The 21,995-nt window shown below is 34.5% G+C and overlaps 3 protein-coding genes across 3 annotated transcripts; 1 reads left to right on the plus strand and 2 right to left on the minus strand.

Annotated features, from left to right (window-relative positions):
* Window positions 1-1,846: 1,846 nt before the first annotated feature.
* LOC133185536 (putative methyltransferase C9orf114 homolog) lies at window positions 1,847-6,530 on the minus strand. The gene is made up of 4 exons (XM_061320832.1): window positions 6,432-6,530; window positions 4,347-4,586; window positions 3,165-3,506; window positions 1,847-2,393 (listed from the first exon to the last, which is right to left on the minus strand). Exons 1-4 carry the CDS (start codon window positions 6,477-6,479, stop codon window positions 1,905-1,907), a joined length of 1,119 nt encoding a protein of 372 aa, XP_061176816.1. The 5' UTR covers window positions 6,480-6,530; the 3' UTR covers window positions 1,847-1,904.
* Window positions 6,531-11,485: 4,955 nt separating this feature from the next.
* Window positions 11,486-17,151, minus strand: LOC133186123 (uncharacterized). The gene is made up of 11 exons (XM_061321396.1): window positions 17,025-17,151; window positions 15,994-16,123; window positions 15,745-15,907; window positions 15,205-15,367; window positions 14,951-15,099; window positions 14,753-14,841; window positions 14,062-14,162; window positions 12,569-12,679; window positions 12,346-12,478; window positions 11,713-11,811; window positions 11,486-11,629 (listed from the first exon to the last, which is right to left on the minus strand). The coding sequence occupies exons 1-11, from the start codon at window positions 17,121-17,123 to the stop codon at window positions 11,487-11,489; spliced, it is 1,380 nt and encodes a 459-aa protein (XP_061177380.1). The 5' UTR covers window positions 17,124-17,151; the 3' UTR covers window position 11,486.
* Window positions 17,152-19,151: 2,000 nt separating this feature from the next.
* LOC133186124 (uncharacterized) lies at window positions 19,152-20,778 on the plus strand. Its single transcript, XM_061321397.1, has 2 exons — window positions 19,152-19,685; window positions 19,816-20,778. The coding sequence occupies exons 1-2, from the start codon at window positions 19,208-19,210 to the stop codon at window positions 20,124-20,126; spliced, it is 789 nt and encodes a 262-aa protein (XP_061177381.1). The 5' UTR covers window positions 19,152-19,207; the 3' UTR covers window positions 20,127-20,778.
* Window positions 20,779-21,995: the final 1,217 nt, after the last annotated feature.

Raw genomic sequence — 21,995 nt, forward strand, 5'->3', positions numbered from 1 at the left:
GTTGAGTGTAATATTTAAAGTTTTCACCCTATGAAAACCATTATCAACCTCAGCTGCGCCTCATTTGACAATGGTTTTCTTGGGATGAAAATTTTCAATGTTACACTCAATTACATGCAGTATTTATATAATATCCAGTTTGACCCTTGACTTTGTGACCTCAAATGGGGTCATCTTCTCCTTAGGGGAACCATTGTACCAAGTTTGATGTCTGTCTAGCCAAGAGTCATGAAGATATTGACAATATTTTCCTATATCCAAAGTAGTTTGACCTTTGATTTTGATGTCAAAATAGGGGTTGTCTTCTCTTCAGGGGGTACCAGTGTATCAAGTGAAAAGGGTTGTCAAGATGTTGAGCAGATAACACTTCATCTACCAACCGACCAATATATCGACTGACCGATAAATCAATATGCCCCCTACTTTCAAAGGGGTGCATAAAAAGAAAGGCTTTTTGTGGAACATGAGCATTACATCTGACAGCAGAAAATTCATAATATTTAATAATATGGTATCCCAATAATGGAGTTCTACACAATACAGTAGAGCCTTGTTCATCTGGATGCTTCACCTTTCAGACCAGATTTGTAGAGAACTGAATTTAATTTGTATCTTACCAATTATGAAATTTAAATTAAGGTACATTTCTGTAATCTGGATGTTTCATTAATATGGATGATTTGCTTTGGAACACATGTACTGGGATTAATGAGGCTCCACTGCTATATACTGTAAACATACTTAAATTAGCACACACAAAATTTAGCATTTTCCTTTTCATCGGATTAGTCCAATCATTTACAAGTGCACTTGATTTTAAAAACAACTACAGTCAAACCTCATTTTCTCAAACTCAATGGGACCAAGGAAATACGTTGAGATATCCAGGGTAAAATACTTAAGGAATAAGCGTTTGGGACTTTGAAATCGCTTCAACATTTCCATAGTACCATATTCGAGATACAAGTGTTTGAGATAACGAAGTTCAACTGTAATTAGGTTTAATCATGTATTGGTGTGTACATGAATTGGTGGCAAGAGGCATGCTTAAATACAAATACTGCCAATTTAACTACATTTACAGTGTATATATAGAGAGAGAGAGAGACACAGAGAGAGATACTTGTAAATGGTATTTTTCAGTTATCAATATCTTGGGCAGGTAAAAAGTTGATGTCTTTCCATTCACTGACAATTGAAACATAAAATGAAAAAGAGGATTTTGTTGTATACCCATTTCTTACCACATAAATCATGTTAATCTCATGATAGACAGGACTGCTTGATTTTTCATGAAAGTGAAATTATACTGACTGTTAGGGGATGTCAAAACCCAGGTGAGGTACAGTTTATTTATTTTTACTGGAAGATGTGCAATGTACCATGATTACAATTTCTCTGAAATATCACTAGCTAGCTGTTAATGCAACACAGTTCTGAAGGACAAATACTCCTACAGCAACAGCTTCAGTTAATTCTGTGTCTCTTTGCTTTGTATACACCCTCTGGGCACCTGGTCAAAAGTATCTCACCCTGAAACCCTAGCATTGATGGAGTAATGGTAAGACTATATTCACTAAGAAAACCACACCTCCTCTAGAGCACCTCTTTAACTCATCAAAGACATTTTTTAATTTGAAATAATTTTATTCCTTATTCTAATTATTAAATCAATAACATTATTGTTGTAGTTCAGTTATAGGGGAGTAGAAATCACTTATTTATGTATATTATCCCATTTTGATAAGGTTTTACATACTTCACTGTATACATGTTTGGTAGTTTTTGAAGTTGTTTTAATTGTTGATAGATCCAAATGTCATTAAATATCAAAGATAATGCTATGCAGTTGTTACATTTATTTACTACCTGTACATTTTTACACCTTTATATAGAATAAAACATCAAGTTTTTCCCAGACCTGTTAATTTGGGTCTGATGGAGGCGAGGCTGATAAGTATAGCTTCTTCTGTACGAATGGTTCGACTTCCCTGGTTAGGGCAAGTGTTTATATAATACTGAAACAATAAACTGGGGTCATCAATATCTAATGCCTCATCTGACTCCAGACTCGCCTCAAGTCCTTGTACACCACCAAACACAATCAAAGCATGACCAAAACTTGTGTCAATCTTAACATTGTCTACACAGTCCCCTCTCTCTGATGTCCCTATCGTCAAGTCGTAGCCATCCTTGTATGGACACTCAGTAAACACTGCTCCAATACTTTTGGCAAGTCTGACAGAGTAACCCCAGTAAAGACCAGAATCTTCCCTTGGGGTAGACGGGGATACCACCTGGCCTTTTAATATCCTCCTTGATGAATCATACTGGTTTATCCTCACTGTGACTTGAATTCCAGGTTGTAGAAGTTTGTCTATCTGTACATCTTGCTGAAATAAATATGATACTGTGTTAAAAAAAGTTTTATTTTCACTGCAGTTGTATTCATAGCATTTTTAACTTCTGTACCTTACAATTGACTAGTGACTCTACTGAAATATTTACCCATCTTCTTTTAATAGTTACCTTATATAACCATAGATAGAACGTTCTATTGTTAAAATGATATTGTCCTACGGACCCGGTTTAACCCGGTTTTGTGGTGAGGGCTTGTCCCGAGACACAGTTAGATTATTCTAACTAATATAACCACAGTTAACTAGTGACCTAGCCACCGGTATTTTCAATACTGTAGACCACCAAATTTTCATGACACCTTATTTTCGCGAGATAGGTATTTTGTATTTATTAACGAGACAAAATTTTCACAAATTCTGGGCATTGTTGTATATAATCTATACTAACAAGAAATATACGAGAGAATGAAATTTTTGCGAGCAGACCGTCTCACAAAAATACACTAAAATAAAGCTTGCGCAAATAAAAAGTGATTTACAGTACTTAAATTCATGAACTACTGAAAAAGGGGATATTTTTAGGGGGCAGTATTTTGCAATTTCCAAGGAACAAAGCATTTGCATGGAGGTTATTTTTGCAGAGGTTAAAGTATATACAAATTGTGTTGTTAAGTATGGTTCCTTACATGAAAATGTTTACATGGTGATAAATTTTGAGAAACTTTACTAATTGCAGAATTTGCAGAAATTTTCCCCACGCAAACATTCCAATGATTGCAGTATTACAATGGCCTCTCCTCTTACCTTATTTAACCCACAGTTGACCAGTGACCCTCTCCCAGCTTTGACCGGTTTATTCTGCACTACTCCCTCTCTATATAACACTTCATCCTCTGCTCTCATGTGGTGGGGACTGTCCAGGGGGTTAAGTATCCCTGCATACTGGAGGTCTTTATGGTGTGGAAAGAATGATTTTCGGAGGTACTGCGGACACTCCAGATACTGAAGGATGCGGGCCATCTGTACATTAGCATGACCTTTCTTGCCCACTCCCTGGAATTCTCCCTCAATGGAGGAGTCTTTAGAGAATATCTCATCAAAGATGATGATTTCATCAATGTTGAAGATCACAGCTGCCCTGGCAATCTGTAAGTAAGCAATAATATTACATTTGTGAATATTTTTTTCTTACGTCAATTTACAGAAGAGCTACTTCAAGAGAAAAAATTCATCTCTGTATGAATTTGCCCAAGGATGAGGGATCAAAGACGCATGTGACGTAGGTCACAGCTTGATGCAACATGCAGACTACAGCTCAACAGGTTGTTAGTGTAATGATTCTATTTGAATGTTTGCCTCAAATGTAAATATAAGTAATAAATAACAATGTTAATAATACCAGTAAGTTCATTTCCCAGTGACTTTTTTAGCATTGTTATCTTGAAATTTAAGTGAAATGAAATATATGGAGATAACGAACAGTATTCAAGCTCAAAAGTCCATTAATCAATACAAAATGAGTGAAACTCATCAAGTTCAACATGATTGAGGTAGTAAGTTTTTTTTTTTATAATTAAACTTTTGGTTATCTAGTCCATGTAGTACTGCATGATCTCTAGAAATATTGATATCTAGAAGTATGAATATCCATTAGAGCAAATGTGCCTCTTATGGATTTTACATGAAATTTCAGGGAAAACACATTTAAACAATGAAAGCCTTTAAAATTCATTAACATGATTGATGATTGACACTTTAATGTAAGTGTAATTCATATGAAATTTTTCATATGAAATTCATGTGAAATTCTTCTCACGAGAGATTCATAATAGGCACAGAAGACACTGTACATTCCAAGAAAGACACAAAATATTTCCCTTCTTTAGATAAAGTCACCACTATTTGTCATTTGAGATTCATATGAGACACATTTGGCTATGCACAGATATAGTACATCCTGGGCAAGCAAGGGTTTCCATCACCTACCTGTCCTGCTAAGTAGGTCCTAAGTTCTGGTGACTGTGCATTATCCAGTATAGATCCTGGTAGAGCTATGGAGACAGTGTAGACTCGTCCCCGTTTCTTCTCTGTAGAGTTGTCTTTACTTATCTGCTCCAGTTCTTTTTGTTTCTTAGCTTCTTTTTCCATCTTCTTCAGTAACTTTTCTTCCTTCCATTTTCTTTTCAGTGTCCTTCTTTCCTCACGTATTTTCTTCCAGTCTTTCCGCTGTGTGATAAAAATAGTTTGACAGGATTCACAACCAGTTACTTTGATTTAAAATACAACTGACAAGCAAGAATATATAATCAAAAACGTAAGGTTGTGATGAAAGCTTTGCCATTTTAATACTTCAAGGACCTACATCAGTGTATAGACTACATGTAACGTAATATATCACAGGGAAAAGTGGCTTACATGGTATTCATGTGATTATCTTTTTATTTGAAAATTATGTGAAAATCATGTAAAAATTATATAAATATTTTTTTTCATGTGAATATCATGTAAATAAGTTTGTATGATATTCACATATACATTTTTTAGAACTTTCATGTGAAGTTTTCTCTGCACGATTTTTTATGTGATATGCTCTTCATGTAAAATTCATATGAAAGTTAGGTCAAAATGGCTGAAAGTTTTCACATAAATTTCACATGTCTTGTTTTTCGTCTCTTTCTCATGCAAAGAATTTACATGAAATTCTTCTTCCTTTAAATCACAAGCCACCTTCTGGGGTAATGTCGTGATTCATGTGAATTTCATATAAATTTTATGTAAGCCACTTTTACCTGTGATATACTAAGTGTACATACAGAAGGTAACGGGACGTTTCGCCCCTATTGATTGTTCGCGCCGAGACCATTCGCCCCCAAAAACCATGTTTCGCGCCATATTTAATCTACAATTTCTATAACGATATATTAAGATAAATATTTATATATAAGGTTAATATTGACTTTATTAAAAAAAATGTTCTAAAGTTACTAAAATAAACTTTCATGTTTAAATTGTTGAAAATAGGCTTATACCATAATTGAATATATAATAATTATCCATGTGCAGATATAATTATGTTTATTCAGCAATCATAGTTCTCTGATTCAGTTTTGTAATTAAGGTGTAATAACTTTAACTTGGAGACTCTCCATGTCAAGATAAAGAGGAGAATTAAATTATGAGACGGGTGTTAATTATCAAGTTTATTTTACCGTTGCTCAATAGGATGCACACTGACTCCAATTTTCTTTGTGATTTTGAGTAATGCTATATAATTACTTATCAAAACTATACTTCTCAAAAAAATCTTTCGATATAACTTATTTCACAAGTGACATGCCTTAATTTATTTCTATGTCTGTTATATCAAAATAGATCAGTTTTTTAAATCAGCATGTCATTAAAATAATCACGAGTTGCTGTTTTCTCACATCATATAAAAATATCAGGTCATTTAGAAATATCTTTTTTTTTTTTAAGTAACAGGAATTCATTTTAAAAAATCAGGTCTGACATTTTCTTTTTTTTTTATTTTAGTGTGGTTATGGGCGGGGGGCGGGGGGGGGGGGGGTATATAGCTTGATATAGAGTTAGATTCTCAGTTTTTATTCTCTACAAGTGTATTTTGGTATGCATCATCTATTAATATTTCCCCCATACAGACAAAATTATCTCAATCAGGTCTTCAGAGTGTCACGTCTTTAGTATATTGATTGAAACAATGGATTGAATTAATATAACACAGTATAAAAGTTATTAAGAAGTTAATAATTGCCATTAACAAGTGATAATTACCTCAAAACTAATTAGATCTTTGGCGCGAAACGTCTCAGCGCGAATGGTCTTTTGGGGCGAACCGTCCCGCACTCATACAGAATACTAAGTACGTAGGTCCCAGTAATTTTGCTGAAATCCCTAGTAACAATTTAAGTTTTCTTTTCATTCAATTATTTGTATTACTATAATTGAATTTCAGTGAACATTATTGACAACGATGATGTATACGATGTTAAACAAGATCTAATTATAATGAGATGGATTAAATGGGAAAGCATGAAAAAGTAAAAATTTTACCTGTTCTTCATTTCGCTTATAATTGATTTCCTTCTTTTCTGTTTCCATACTGTTTAAAAAAATTGTCACACGTGTTTACAGTTTTCCTTCCGAATTTCCTTCATATATAAACACGAAAATTGGTTTCTGATTTTTAAAGAGTTCTGGTGTGGAAAGATAACTCGCACAAATATATGGAACAGCATTGGTGGCTTCGTTTATTTTTTTCTCTGCAGCAACTGTTCAGTTTGCTGTGGCCTTCAATTCGGTATATCGATGGTGTTTTATCAATCAACAATAGTTTTTTCATTCAAATGTCGAATATAATTATTGCCTAAACTTTGAAATATAATGATATAAGACAACACAGAGCTAGAATTCTTAAAAAACACCTCTCAGTCAACTTTCCAGTCAAATAATAAAGTAAATATCATCGGCTTTACGGTGCCTATAATGAATTCCAAAACTTCATAGATACATTGCCGGGTCCAGTAAATATTCTACCAAGCTTCTGCGTTTACTCCTTTTTTTTTGGGGGGGGGGGGGGGGGGGCGAGGGGCTAATAACTGCTTTGAAGAAGAAACCTTATACGTACTGTGTTACGACTTACTAGTATTTAAAAAGTAGTTTTTAATCAAATGTGAAATCTCAAAACTCAAAGAACTTAAAGAAAATTTAAAGATTAAAAGATTTTTTCAAAAGCAACCTCAAAAAGACTTTTCTACACTTTATACAACCATTCCTCACGGTAAGTAAAGACCAGGCTTTTTTTAAATCATAGACAACAGACAACAGATTCATCAATAATGATGGCAATCGAAAATGTTCATATGTTGTGGTTGGTCACCTATAAAATTACTTTGATTAAAAAAAAAGTATTCTGATTCTACATGCAATTTCTCTGACGTTGATATCAAGAGGATGCTGGAATTCCTCAATGACAATATCTATTTATAGTCTTTGGAGGCCAGGTTTTCCAAAAATCTGTTGAAATTTCAATAGGCACTAATTGTGCCACTTTATAAGCCGGCCTGTATTTATATTCATATGCAGCAGAATTTATTTAAAATTTTCTACATATATGACAAATGGAACGATATCAGTTTCTCCATCATCAATTGCAATTCCTGTTATGTACGCAGTGACATTCCATTATTACCCGTATATGGTGTTCATGTCTCCCAGATGATTCTGTAAGCAAAAGCATGCTCCGAGTGCGACAGCAGGGTACATACAAATAAGTTGATATTAGCAGTTCAGCAATTTCATTTATGGTCTATGGTCGTTTTAATGACCTCATTTGCAAGTAAGACCTATTGTTGGGTCGTATTTTGACTGACATATGCTTTATACCAATTGTTTAGCTATTGATTTTATACTAAGTTTTCAAAAGATTACTCCATTTACCTGACCAATATGGAGGGTTTATGGCGGGTGTGACCGGTCGAAAGGGAAAACTTACTCCTCCTAGGTACCCGATCCAAACTCTGGTGGTTCCAAAAGTCTTTTTTTCTGTTCCTAGTTTGTATTGTTTAAAGGATTCATGAGATTCGTTCACCTTTTTTTTCATCTGATTGGATTTTTTTTTTTTTTTTTTTTTTTGAATGTTTGCTTATGTTTTTGTTGAGGAGAGAAGTTTGAAATCATCATTAAAGAATATATCTGTTCAGTAGAAACCAAATTTAGCTTTATTTCTCCGAAGTTGGCCCAATATAAGACTTCGGGGTTTTTTTTAATGAAAAAAATATATACTGAAGCATTCATGTATATGTGTCACTCGGTCGTCATTTTCATTGCCATCAGAAAGCTCCGTTTCCATTTCTCTGGCTTCATCATTTAGTGTGTGTTGTTTGTTTAAAACAATATTTAATTATTCAACGATCGAGATGGTCTGATTTAGTATGCAAAATCTAATTTTAGATATATAGGAAGCGCTCATGAAAAGTATAAGGCATTAAAAAAATTTGATCCATTTTCGAATTCATTTTATAAGTTCAAATGGAAATCTCATTAACTAATAAAAATAATATATCCAAAGTCTGATTTTTAAAAATTAAGTCTATCTAAACAATGTACATAACTTTTAAATTTTTAAAAAATATTTTCCTAAGGCAGAACGAACCGACTGACTTCGTTTCCAACACAGCTAATACAACAACCCAAACAATTTTAATATATATTATAAAACCGACGTTTTTTCTTAATCTGTGTCAAATACACTACAGGCAATGTTTATATTCCTAACTTAAATCGGGTCATTTGGATTAACAAGTGACCTATCCCAAAAACTTCTCTCTACCCACGTGTGCTAAAGACGTCACCTCGAACAAAGCAAAATAAAAAACGGTTAAATAAATGGAGGAAAGCTGCCAGAATTTTTCTACTTGCCAGTGATTTTTCTTATGATCAGCTCTAAGAATTAAAATTTTTTTTTTCAATCGATCACTGCTCTACTGTTAAATCCGATTGTTGGAGATCAACCCCTTAAAATTGTTTAACATATGTGCTGCATTGCACATCAAAGCATTGCATTTTGGAAGTAATTTTTTCAAAGATTGCGTACGATGCATCAGTAAGGTATGTTTTATATCGGTTTTATGCCCTCCTGTTCGTTAAATGATTTGTTCATCTTTCTAACCTCAGTTTATAATCCAACCGTCTGCCGACTTTCATGGTTTCTTCGAAGTAACCAACACTTCGTAAAAATTGGGGGGATTTAACGTTTTATGTGACAATGTGTAATGGACTTAACAGTAGTGGATGGTTGAATAAGTTATTTCAGGTGTTGCTTGATGAATAATATTTTTGAAGAGAAAATCATACACCCCTAATGTGATTCTATAGTTCACATGGTGGATCTTAGTAGGGTGGATCCTTGAAATGGAAAGGTTTTCAAGTGCGAACTGTTTGCTACTAGTATCTTGCATATTTTTGTTTCGATATTTTCGTGATTACGTGGCGTTTTGCAATTTCTAGGAAAAAACATTAACTGATATTGAACTTTGTATATAATTCGATAAAGAAAGAATACTTTCTATTCAAATGTATTTTTTGCATGATAGTCAAGGCTGTTACAATCCTTAAATAAATTTGAAGAAATACGACCTCATGCAGTTATTTATAATACAGTGTGGCAACACAAACAACTTTAGCCTAATTACACTGAACTTGAGCACAATATATGCATAAAATGAGGAAAACATCTTTCTAATATCTTTACTCAGGGATGAATAGGAATAAAAACATGTTTCACGCAATACAAAGACTCAGTCGCCCACCAAGTTTTTTCCCCCCAAAACGGGCATTCGAGATCTTTGAATAATACATATTTGTGAAATTTGCTCGTTCAATGCACTTTTTATCGATATACACGTCGAAATTTGGGGTAATTTTCTTTGAGAAACTAATATTTTAACACTCCCGAACTACGTATTTTTCATTAAATCACACCTTTAAAAATAAGAGTACGCAGAATTACAGACCATATCACTAATATTTATATGTTGCTTATCGTGTCTTCTAAAGTCAATGGTTTCCTCTTTCGACTAATGAAGATGTTTAAACGAGAAACACTGTTCGTCCAGTTCTCTTCAAAAAAAAAATCTTTTCTTTTAAGTTTTACACAGAAAAAAAATCAAAGATTATACTTTATGAATGTTGAAGTCTAATTCTTTGGGTATTGATGATTTGATGAGGCTATTGTCTTTAAAAAGGTTTATTTATTTCTTATTCCATCCAGTCTAATAGCGAAATGCTTTTTCTTTGTTCGAAGGCATCATTTTTATTAATTAAAATGATCATGATGTCAGGAATATCCTTGTACTTTTATAGCGAGAAGTGTTTAATTGATAGACGTTTACTTGTAAGTAGGGTGTAAGTATTTAAACTTTTGGGTATTGTTGTAAATCCGAGTCGTTAAAGACATTATCGTATCCTACATATACAATGTACCGGTATACTGTATTTATAATTTTGGCAGAATGTCGTGAAATTCTATCGACCATGCAACAACTTTATATAAGGTATTTTTAAGTAATTGATACATGAACGTAATACTTTTCCAGAATCTTGTACAAGACTGAACAGATGAGAAAGAAAATAAAATCTGCTTTGATTAAACAAGGAACTTCAAAAAATGAACGCATCCCTAAAGAATGTGCGCGAGCAACGACTCTTGGACCGCGAGCTTCGCCATATTGATTCCCTTTGGCATCATGAACTTCGTGTACTGACAAAGCAGAGGTTAGAGATAACTCGTGAGTATACTCAGCTTCAGGAAGATAAGAAGACTGTGGAATACCTCAAAGACCAGATTCTTCCACATGAAACAGACGATAAAAAACGGATAGAGCGGCTCAAGGAATATGCTGAATTTACTCGGTCTGAGAAGAGCAAGGGAAAGACAGAACACAAGAATTTGACTAAATTCGATTTTGATGTCACCAACTTTGAAAAGAAACGTGTTAAATTGGGAGAAATTGAGAAACCGATGGAAATATTGAGAGAAATTGGACTCTCGCAATCATTTCCACCAATTCCGGAAAAACCAAGACTTGCACGTTCTAATTCTGTTGTAGAGGGTCTAATCAAAGCCAAGAGTACGTCCGATACAAGTCTAAACAAAGGAACGGAGTATGGTATTATACAGAGAGACACGAACAAGTCCAAACATCTGTATCTCAGTCTTCCTGATATCAAACAAGAAACCGCCAAACCCCGGCGATTTCGAGGCTTCCGAGGCCGTGATGCCTGCCTGACTGCCATACCCGATATCAAAGAGCTCCCAGAAATCATGGAAAATGTAACACTCAAGAAGAGGCGCTTCGTTCATACATCAATGTCTATGAACAACAGACGACACACCGTGATCTTTTGAAAACTAGTCACGTGGTGCTACATGTGTGCATTTGATAATTTTGTTATTTGTCTTTTTATTTGTTGACTTAATTTGATTCATGGAATCGCTGTTAATAAAACATGCTTTTAGTACGTCATCCCATGGATTGCTTTTTAAATCACAAGTAAGCTTAACTGATCACATAAGAAACGAAACAATAAATGAAGAAGTGGCTGTGTTTATAATGGTTGAACAGGGTATACTAATTCACAACTTGGATTCTTCTTTAACGCCTCTTTCACTACACTACTGTCAATTTTAAAGGCCAGACTCTCAGATTTGGCCACCAGCTTTACACGGGGCTTCATCCACTCATTTGGACCTGTAACATGAAAGAATAACATTTACTGAATCAATGAAAAATAATATTTTTAATTTTATGAGCAGTAATAAAATGAAACTTACAGAAAATTTCCCCCTCGTTGACGGTGTAAGCATATCTGGTATCAGGATCAGTGACCAGTTCTAACTCCCCAACCAACACTAAGACTAGACTACCATCTTCTATATGTATATTAAACATAGCCTAGTAAAGGTAGACTCATATATTATATAAATATTGCATGTAGTTGAATGTAACATTGAAAATTTTCACCCCAATAAAACCATTGTCAACCGAGGGGTGAAAATTTTCAATGTTACATTCAACTACATGCAATATATGTATTATATCATTATATCATACTGAATGTTTTATACAAATATATATATATATATATATATATATATATATATATATATATATATATATATATATATATATATATATATATATATATATATATATATATATATAACAGTGAACCTTGCGGGCATAAATTCTGCGCAGTCGCTATTTTTTTGGAATATCACCCGTCGTCAATCAATGTTGACTGTTGCTATGCTGGAGGGCATGGCTTCATCATTCAGCGGGCAATAGTGTTTTTTAACAAATGTTTCTCGACGAATCAGATTCAACTAATTTACATGAAAGTATAATATACTAAAATATGTTAACAGTGCTATAAGAAGAGTTACCTTTCTGCCTCAAAATCTCACCTATCTCCTCCTGAATACATACGTAGTCATTCACCTCGTACTGTTCAGGGATTCCATACAGGGCTAGGTTTTGAACACAGTCTGTTGAACACTTGGAGAGAACACTGCTGTTTTTCAGCAGTTGGTAGATTACCTGTATAAGTATAAAACCATATTATACTTTAAAGGTAGAAAAAGAGAGTTCGAAATAAGGATGCCCTGTGAATAATTAAGGTAAAATTACCTCAAATTGAAGAAGAGATGGATATTGTTGATAAATTTCTTCCTTCTTGTTTAATAGTGCCCTCCATTTTGTTTTTCTTTGTTTCCAGAAACTCCCTGCATCCTGTGGATACTGTTTTAGGTAAGCAAATTAGTGATTGGTGAATCAAATCTGATTACGGACTGCCAGGAGGGGGGTCCCTTTTTTGAAAGTTTCAAACAATATAACGCATCTTATATTTTAGTGCAGATAATTTAAAAAGGTATCGATGATTTTTTATATCCAAACTTTCTAAAGAAAGTCTCCCTGATCGGAAGGTCGATGGTCGTGTGTTCGAATCACGGCCGCGACTGACCTGAGTCGGTAAAAAATAGGTAGCAACTGTTCCTTCGCCAAATGCTCTGCACCCTGAAGTGAGAGTTGTCCTTTGGATGAAACCTTGAAAACCAAGGCCCCGTGTCATGGTCGGTGTTGGCACGATAAAGAACCCATTCGTTGCTCAATGGCTCTGAGTGCCGAGTATTTAGGTCTAAATTTGAAGCCCCTCAACGGTGACGTCTCTATATGAGTGAAAAATTCTCGAACGGGACGTAAAACAACATACAATCAATCAATCAGTCAATCTAAAGAAAGTCAGATAATTGGTGGTGTCCTGTAGATATGCAATAACGTGTCGGAAGTTTTCTTTTCAGCTAGGAGGCCATATGCGGGTCGAAAATCGACGTTTCATTCATTGCAATTTTTAATTTCAGACCGGTAATAAATCTATCATGTGAAATACAAATATGAGAGGCCAATGATCATAACTCACGTGTTTGATGCTCAATTTTGAAACATGCATATATTTTATGTAACTTATATTGAATAACTTCTGTGGTCTCTTCGTTTCCCATGTACAAAGGAACTGGCAAACATTTACGTGCGGGTACTAGTATTTATTTACTGTTTTATGACAGCATCTATGTTTTTAAAATTAGTTGTTAGTTTTGCATTAACGTCTTTTTTACCCTTTCCGCCGCCCATAAGCATCTAGTTCTAAACACTGCAATTAAACACATCTACGACTGTAATGTGTTTGCGTGCTCTTGTAAAACTGAAAATTTAGTTTAGATATACATGCTTTTAACGGTACCATAATTTTGATAGACTGTAAGTAGCTGGTTATAGTTTATAGCATGTTGCTTGAATAACTTAGTGTGTAAATAAGATTCAAATAAAGCCCATTATTCTTTAAAAAATAATGATCAATTAATAGTATAATTTTTTTTTTTTTTGGGGGGGGGGGGGGAGGGGTATGCTCGATCAAGAATTAAGGATCGATTTATACAGAGAATATCTCTGCAGGAAGTTTCACAATATGCAAAATCTTTCATACAATATTAAACTCTTCAAGTATGTTCACTTGTATATCTGTATATATTTATGATTTCTTAACATGAAAAAAGACATGTTGTGAATGTAAACATCAATATTTCCAGAAGCAGATATCATAAGGAGACAGACGATAATTGTACCTTATCCAGCGTGTTCTGTATCCATTCCTCTTTGATATGTATGATTTCACAACATGTGGTGGTCGTTATAGAGATCCTGTTGTGGTGTTCTAGATACATTCCTTACGAGGAAATGAATATATAAACTTATAAAGCTAAATAAATGTATACAATCTTTATACATTCTGCACACAAACGGAGCACAGACATAGTATAAAAATCACAGGAGGCTGGGGGTCAAATAATTACCCAACAGATCCACCTAAAAATGTAAAATAGGGTTTTTCTACCCATAAACTTTTATTACCGGTAAGTAAAAAAAAAAAAAATGTTACAGCTATATTTATAATATCAGGGACGTCCATGATAATATTTACTGCAACTTCCCATATTTTCATACAGAGCTCTCCTTTTCCAGAAGGTTTAATTAGTCTAAAAATGGCCATTCCACCAACACTTCTCAAATGTATACAAACAAAGGAAAAATTAATAGCTACAAGCAACCTGCAGTCAAACTGAGTATGATGTATAATTAAGAGAAGTAGATTTAACAAGTGTATCAGAATAATAGCCCGACACTTTATATGAAAAACACGCGTTACAAACTTTACTTAGTAGATACATTTAATAATCAAACTACAAAGGTTTATTTCTATCAAATATTGATTGACCAACATTCTTTTTATCGCTTCAAATGGCTTATTATACCAACCTTCCTCTCCAATGACAACAGGGTCATCCCCTTGGTTACCAACATCAATGGTTACCAACGTTTTTGATTGATCGTCTTGGACGACAGCCCTGTTTTATTGATAGGGGTATATTACATGTACGCCAGGTTCTTGACAGATCGAAATTTCAATTACAATCAAGACGGTACATAGAAGTTTTGATTTTGAGAAAAAAATACCTTCCACGGATAATGATGTCGAGGGCTATGGGAGGGTCATTGATACAGATGACACTTGTGTGTGGTTGATACAATACCACCATGGCCGGGTCCAGATCCAAGATGAGGGTTTTTAACGAATCCTCTCCCCATTTTTTAAATACAGGACACTAAACCAGTAGAAACATCGTTAATACTTGAAGACCATTTGCACCAGAAAATTTCAAAAATATTACCGATTAATGTATTTTTATAGTTTATATATATGTACTTACTGCTTTGAGGTATGTATACGACATACGTCGAAAACAGCGATCGACGTCGATATCACTGCTTGTTGGTAAATATCTACGTGTAACAAACCAATCGATGATATCGACACTAACTTTGTGGAACAATCTCCTGGCGGAATGTGGTTCCAGGTGAGCTAAAATACAGCTGTATCGGAGGAAATTAAGTGAGACTTCAATATATTGGATAATGATCAAAAGAGAATTATCAAAAGCCAACAATATATCAATTACTTAGTACCTAACATACATGATCGAGGTGGGTTTTTTTGGTTTAAACAGCTGTTAAAGAGGTTAATACACGAGGATGATAATTTTCACCAAGCCTAAGGTCGAGGTGAATATTGTTCTTTCTGGACAATACACATGACCAAATTGAAAATACACTGATTTAATACACTATGTTCATAATAACGGAACACGTACCCCATATATATTAAATTGGTGAAGTATGCTTATTTTGTTAAACCAAATGATATCACGTACTGACCTCTTTCAAATCTGTGCATCTTAGTGAAATCTGACCTTGTATCTGTTTGAACTCTCGCTGTACACGGGATGTCAAATATCAACGAGATTTCTCCAAAAAAGTCGCCTTCACTGAGGTTGGAGAAAACTTCGCCCCCATCCTCAGACCGAACGCTCAAACTTCCTTCTATTATAACAAAGATCCCCTTCGTGGAATCTCCTACAAGCAAAAAGACGAAAGGAGCTATTCAAAGCAAGTCGATGATGATCACGTGTCACTGAAAAGCACTCACACAAGTAGCTGACCTTTTAGAATAACGTCTTTGCCCGGATCGTAAGTTTCCATGACAACATGTTTGGTGAGTCTCTCTATCGCCTCTTCCTTTATTTCCTGTCCCTCCTCTAATGGAATACGTAGTAAACATCGCCGGACTCTCTGCACGAATTCAGGAAAATGGAAATAATTCTTTTTTTTAAATTATCCAGCATTTTTTTTTTTAGCCTGAACTGCTTTGAGTGGACTGATTCCTTCCAATTAAAAAAAATTACTTGACGTATCAAGTTTTCTACTTGCAACAAAGTATGGGAATGTGCTTGCGTTCTTTAGTTTCTAACAACGTTCCAGACACAATATCTGGAGCACCATTTGACCTTTAAGTTTCATGCTTGCTATAGAGGTGAGTTCAAGTCCAAGGTCGAGGTCAAAGGTATTATCCCTAGCAGTGAAGTGGACAATAATGAATATCTTTAAAGTGCAATTTTTAATTCAATCTGTCGGTATAGAAGTGGTGAGCATATGCATTTGAACGTAAAATTAGTTCATGTGTGTCCTAAGCACCGATTTATCAGAGGTTTTTTTTTAATGTAATTAAGTGCCTTATGCCTGAAAGTCTGAAATTTGCAATTAATTATGTATATACATTACAGGCACCTCACGTTGCTTATTTTTTTTTTATTAAAAGAAAAATATAAGTAACGTCAGGTGCCTGTGACATGTACTACAGGGGACTTATTGAGCTCTAGTGGAGAGTCAGAAGCTCAAAAGGCAAGGTCAAAGAGTAATTGTGATACTGATCGACAGTAATTTTGTATTTATTACCTTGTGTACACAGTATCAATTCATTGTATGAAAAGTTGTCTTCTCTGAATCAAAATCTGCTCCGTTTTGTTTTGTGATGCCATTTATAGATTGTTACAACAGAGTTTATCAGGACAATTTTTTAGGTGGCAATATAGGAATGATCTTTTCAAGGTTGCATCAGCTTAAAAGTTCTGTATTTATGCAATGTTTTTATAAACAAAGCAATGTTTCACAAGGCAATAAAATTATAGTATACCTGAAATGCCAGTGGTGGAAGCACGTGACTGTTGACTTCCGGGTTTTGGGAGCGCGTGCTGATTAAGCTGTTACTACGGCTATATGACAGATCTTCCATCCCACCATAGCTGTCTTCAGATTCCTTTTTATTTGTGTTCCCCATCCCGTGTTAGAATATCCTTGGACATAAAAAATCAGATTTCTTTTCTTACTAAACATCATCTTACTTTCTGGTATTTATCATCAATACGAATGTCTTTCTGTTTTTTATGTAGAATGAGCTAAGAATCATTGTCGTTGACATTCTCTTTTGTCTATCAAATGACAACAACAAACAAACCTTTACTTTTAAAGTTTTTAATAAACGCCCAAACTATGGGACTTTAAATTTTAAAATTCAAATCACTGGCATGTAACAGATTTTAAAAAGCGATATATCTCATTCAGATATTTGGAGTATGGACAACTCAATTTACTCCACCAGTATTAAGGGTTGGGGATGTAGGTATACATGTACATAGTAAACTTAAGACCTTAATTTCATTACAGAGTTTCTATGAAAACTGTGAATTTGGTCTTTGAAAAGAATGCTACCTGACAGAACTGCATGCCCGTGGTTAACAAAAAAACGTATAGTTACATGTAATGTACGTTTGTTACTTCATCGATTTTAAAAGAAATACGAGATTTTCTTTCCTTTCCTAGGTGAAATAGGAAGAAAATGAAGAACAATCAAGCTCAAAAGGCCATTGAAAATGGAACAGGAAAGGACATCTAGAAAATATATTGCTGGGCTGGAAATCGAACTTGGGACCCCTGCATCACTAGTCAGGTGCTCTACCGACTGAGCTACCCTGACCGATTTCTTCGGCCCAAACCATTACAACAAGAAAAAAAATACAAATTTGGAGCAGAGCAAACACGGATCTCAGAGGTGGGATCAGGTGCCATCATGGAGTAGTGAGTTTTTTGCCAAAACTCCATTGCTCGCTTTTTTTTCTGAGAATGAAAGTCTTTATGGTAGTGCAAAATTTTAAGCATGCTTATGTTTTTTTTTCGCGAACTACTCAAAAGCCTTTATTTTAGCTTGAAAAGTGGTCATTGACCTACATATCTGAAAGTTGAAAATAACACCATAATCAATTAATCATAGGTCTATGTACAATGTACTTGTCAATATATTGTTTTTCATTACCATCATTGGAATTCTTTTCGCCTTGTGTGTAAATGTCATCCTTAAGATTCTTTACAAATAGGAACACAGTTCATTTTCTCATGAACAAACACTGAAAAAGGGGTGAACATGAAATGCTTCATCATATAGGCCTAGTGCAATTTGTTTCTTTTCAGAAATGACAGTTGAATGACATATATATTGTGTAAAATCATCAAATAAATATAATATAAGAAATGAATTGAATTTTTTTTTTATAATTTATGAGGTACATGTACATGAGCTACAACGCTTCACGCCTGCATATTTTTTTTTTTATGAAACACTAACGTGCTTCATCTTTTTGTAAAGAGTTCAGCTTCATGATCACTCATCTATATTTATTTGGCTTAACTTACTTATTTCTGACAAGATGTTTTAAGTTTTGCAATCTTCTATATTACTTTTGCCAATAATTCACTGCACGAAATATAGATAAACATAAGGAAAATAACACTTTACTTGGGCATTAGATTTCTTCTTACCTTACTCTTCGGATCAAAGTGCAGAATTCTCAAGTGACGTTAAATCTGACGTCACAATTTGAAAACGTACTGTCTTTAACATACATAAATAAATCATTTTGAAACGCACTATAGGGGCCTACATACTAAAACTATTTTGAAATCAAAATGGCCCTGCTCAAATCTTTTTTTTAACCTCAGTCAAGAAAACAATTATCTTTTTTAATTATGCATTCTGGAAAAAAAGATTTTGAAAATTCAGCAATAATTTGAAATTTTTCCATGACCTTTTCCCCCACCTATCTACCGACCCAAAGTCGGGAGAGGGCAAACAAACATCATTTTAAAGTTGGTCCAATATTCTAAATTTATGACTGTTACAGTAAACCGTACGTAAGAACGTATACAGATCAAGAAGTTAAATTGCGTATTCTAAGGCGGTGTGTATATGTTTGCTTGCTTTTTATCTCTTTAAATTTCACCCTCTCTTAGTTTTCAATAAAATATTTCATAATAATCGGATACATGGTTATTTCACAACTTCGAGAAATATGGCAGATCGCAAGTGTAGGAAAGGGTCCTGTTATTAACTATCATATTCATAGTGATCTATGGTTCAAAATGGCATCAAGCTATTCCAAAAGTACGTCTGGGCTAGAAACAGAAAAATATGTGGAACAATTAAAGCGATGGCCCAGTGAAGGAAGACACATTCTCGCTCAAAACAACGACAAAACGATCTTAGTTTACCAGGCATTCCGGAAAGAAATTGCAGAATATGCGGATAAAAACGGAAAATTCGGTGGACCTCTATACAACTTTAACAGAATGAGTTGGATTAAAACAAACTTTCTGTGGATGATGTATAGGTCTGGATGGGCCGAGAAATATAATCAGGAGCGAATCCTTGCTATTCGATTGACTATTGATGGTTTCTTGGAAATTTTACGCGTCTCGCAAGATACCAGTAAGGATGCGTACGGCCCTAAAGGTCCACAAGATGGTATGTACTACATGTATTATTACTCAGATCAGAGAAGTCTTTTAAAACAGGCAGTGTGTTTTAGGTTTAGGTATGAAGTTTGTTTTGATAATGTTTTAAATTAACAGACTGCCTTTTGTATACATGACAGGTTTTGGAGATGGGGGTGTTCGATTGCAATGGGATCCAGACCACAAACCAAACGGCAATAAATGCACCAGACGGGCGATACAACTCGGGCTTAAAGGGGAAATTCTGGAAAAGTTCAACGAGCAATGGATCTGTAATATTTACGATATAACTGACTTTGTTAAAGAACAACGACAGTTTGTCCATAAGAACGACATTGACTCATTAGTAACCCCTCGTGAAACAGTATTCGTACCAAAGAACCCAAACCTTTGTCGTCACATACGTTTGGATGTGGATAACACAGAAGTCAAATCTGAGGAACCAACATAGATTTTTTTGCAATAAGAATATATACCGTTTCCAGGGAACCCTCTTGGAGGCAGTCCGTCATTCCAGCCAACGTACATCTTGTCTGTCCTATTGATGTGGAAGCATGGAACAATTAAACAAATTAAGGACTGTCTGAACAAAAAGAGCACAGTTGAAAAAAATTATACTTAAAATACAAAATGGCAATGTTTTGTGAAAATAAAAAAAATGTCTTAAATAACACACAACATTGATGACGATAAGACGAAATGTACCCTTAATTAAATAATGTGCCCTTAACTATCAGCGCTAGGATAATCATTCGAGAATCAAAAACTGTGAACATGTGGGAAGGGGGCGATCTCGGGAAGCAATTTCAGTTTGGGAAGGCACAGCCTGTAACAAGAAATCTTGGCAAGAAAAAAACTTGTAGAATAGCTATGTTTTCTATTGTATTAGTATGTACTATAGTTAGCAAAATTGTTGAGAGGCATCCTTTGGGCTAGAATGTGGCTAATCATTTTTTGCAACATCTGCGAAGTTCTAGGTTAAAGTATAGTTCTGCTATTGCTATCGTAATTACAACAGTAGTTTACTCTTCCAGTCAAGTCAAATACTAGCTGTGTACTAAAACTAATCATATACGTTAAATAAAATTAAGAAATTTTACAAATGTTCATTCAATTTTTTTTTTTTTAAATGTACTCTGATTAGTTGAATCATATTTGATAAAATGTTAGTGTCACAGGGTCTCGTTAAGAAAATAACACTGGATTCAGTTTTGGTGGAATTTTAATATGAGGATACAAGGCCGTAACTAGGCTCAAATTTTTAGTGAGGCAAGGGATCTGGGGGCCACCTGAGTTCCAAGCGGATCCACGGTAGTGTCTTGATGGGGGTTCTTAAGGGGGGGGGGGGGGTCCCGAAAACTGGGTTTAATAAATTAAAGACTTACACTGGGTTTAATAAATTAAAGACTTAATCTTTGAAAGTTTTCACGTTTTGAATTGTTTTTACATGCATTCTAAACGATCATGAAGCACCTGGTGAAATGATCGACATACAGATATTGAAACACAAGTAAAAGTATTAATGTAGTACAAAGACACACATAATTAATCAAAATTCACAGTAAAACTTTTTCACTTTTCAGAAAACTCTAAAATTTTAGTGAGGCATTAATTTGCCTCACGCCTCACTTGCCTCAATGGTAGTTACGGCCTTGGGATACTAAAAGAAACCTAGAAAACATAGAAAACACACTTACAACACACACATTAACAAGAGACAAATATGGCACATTAAACAAAGTTACAAATTATACAACATGAAAATTCACATCGCTGCCAATAAAGATATTTTACGTATTAATTATTGAAATTCATTTAAAAAGTACCTACATTAGATATAAATCTTACCAAGTATCCAGTACTATATAAATAAGATGAAGACAATTATCAAAGCATCGTGGAACTCGATGACTTGAAATATGTAGCGTTGGATCTCTTACATCTAAAGCTAGAAGCTAATAGATATATGGTTTGGCGGGATAAGTGCTTATGTAGTGCACGAAGTTAGTATACATGCATATTAATTATCGAATAGTAGTCTGTCATTGGTCCACTGGTCCTACTCGTTTGTAAGCTAAAAATAGAAACATCACGTGACAAAACATTCACACGATTAGCAATGCGCGCTAATCAAATATAAGTTAGTAACAAAATGTTTAATTAAGTATCAACTGTGGCATTAATATCGTGTCACAAACCATGCTTGAACAACTAGCCAGTCATTCACTGTGCAAGTACATCTTCTTTGTACTCTGTACTGGTGAAGGAATACCGATCTGCTCTGTGTCTTAACACTATTCAAGGCTGGTTGTTGCCAGAA

Source organism: Saccostrea echinata, unplaced genomic scaffold (genome assembly GCF_033153115.1).
Source record: "Saccostrea echinata isolate AGI-Se365-2 ecotype Australia unplaced genomic scaffold, CSIRO_AGI_Sech_v1 ptg000012l, whole genome shotgun sequence".
NCBI lineage: Eukaryota > Metazoa > Mollusca > Bivalvia > Ostreida > Ostreidae > Saccostrea > Saccostrea echinata.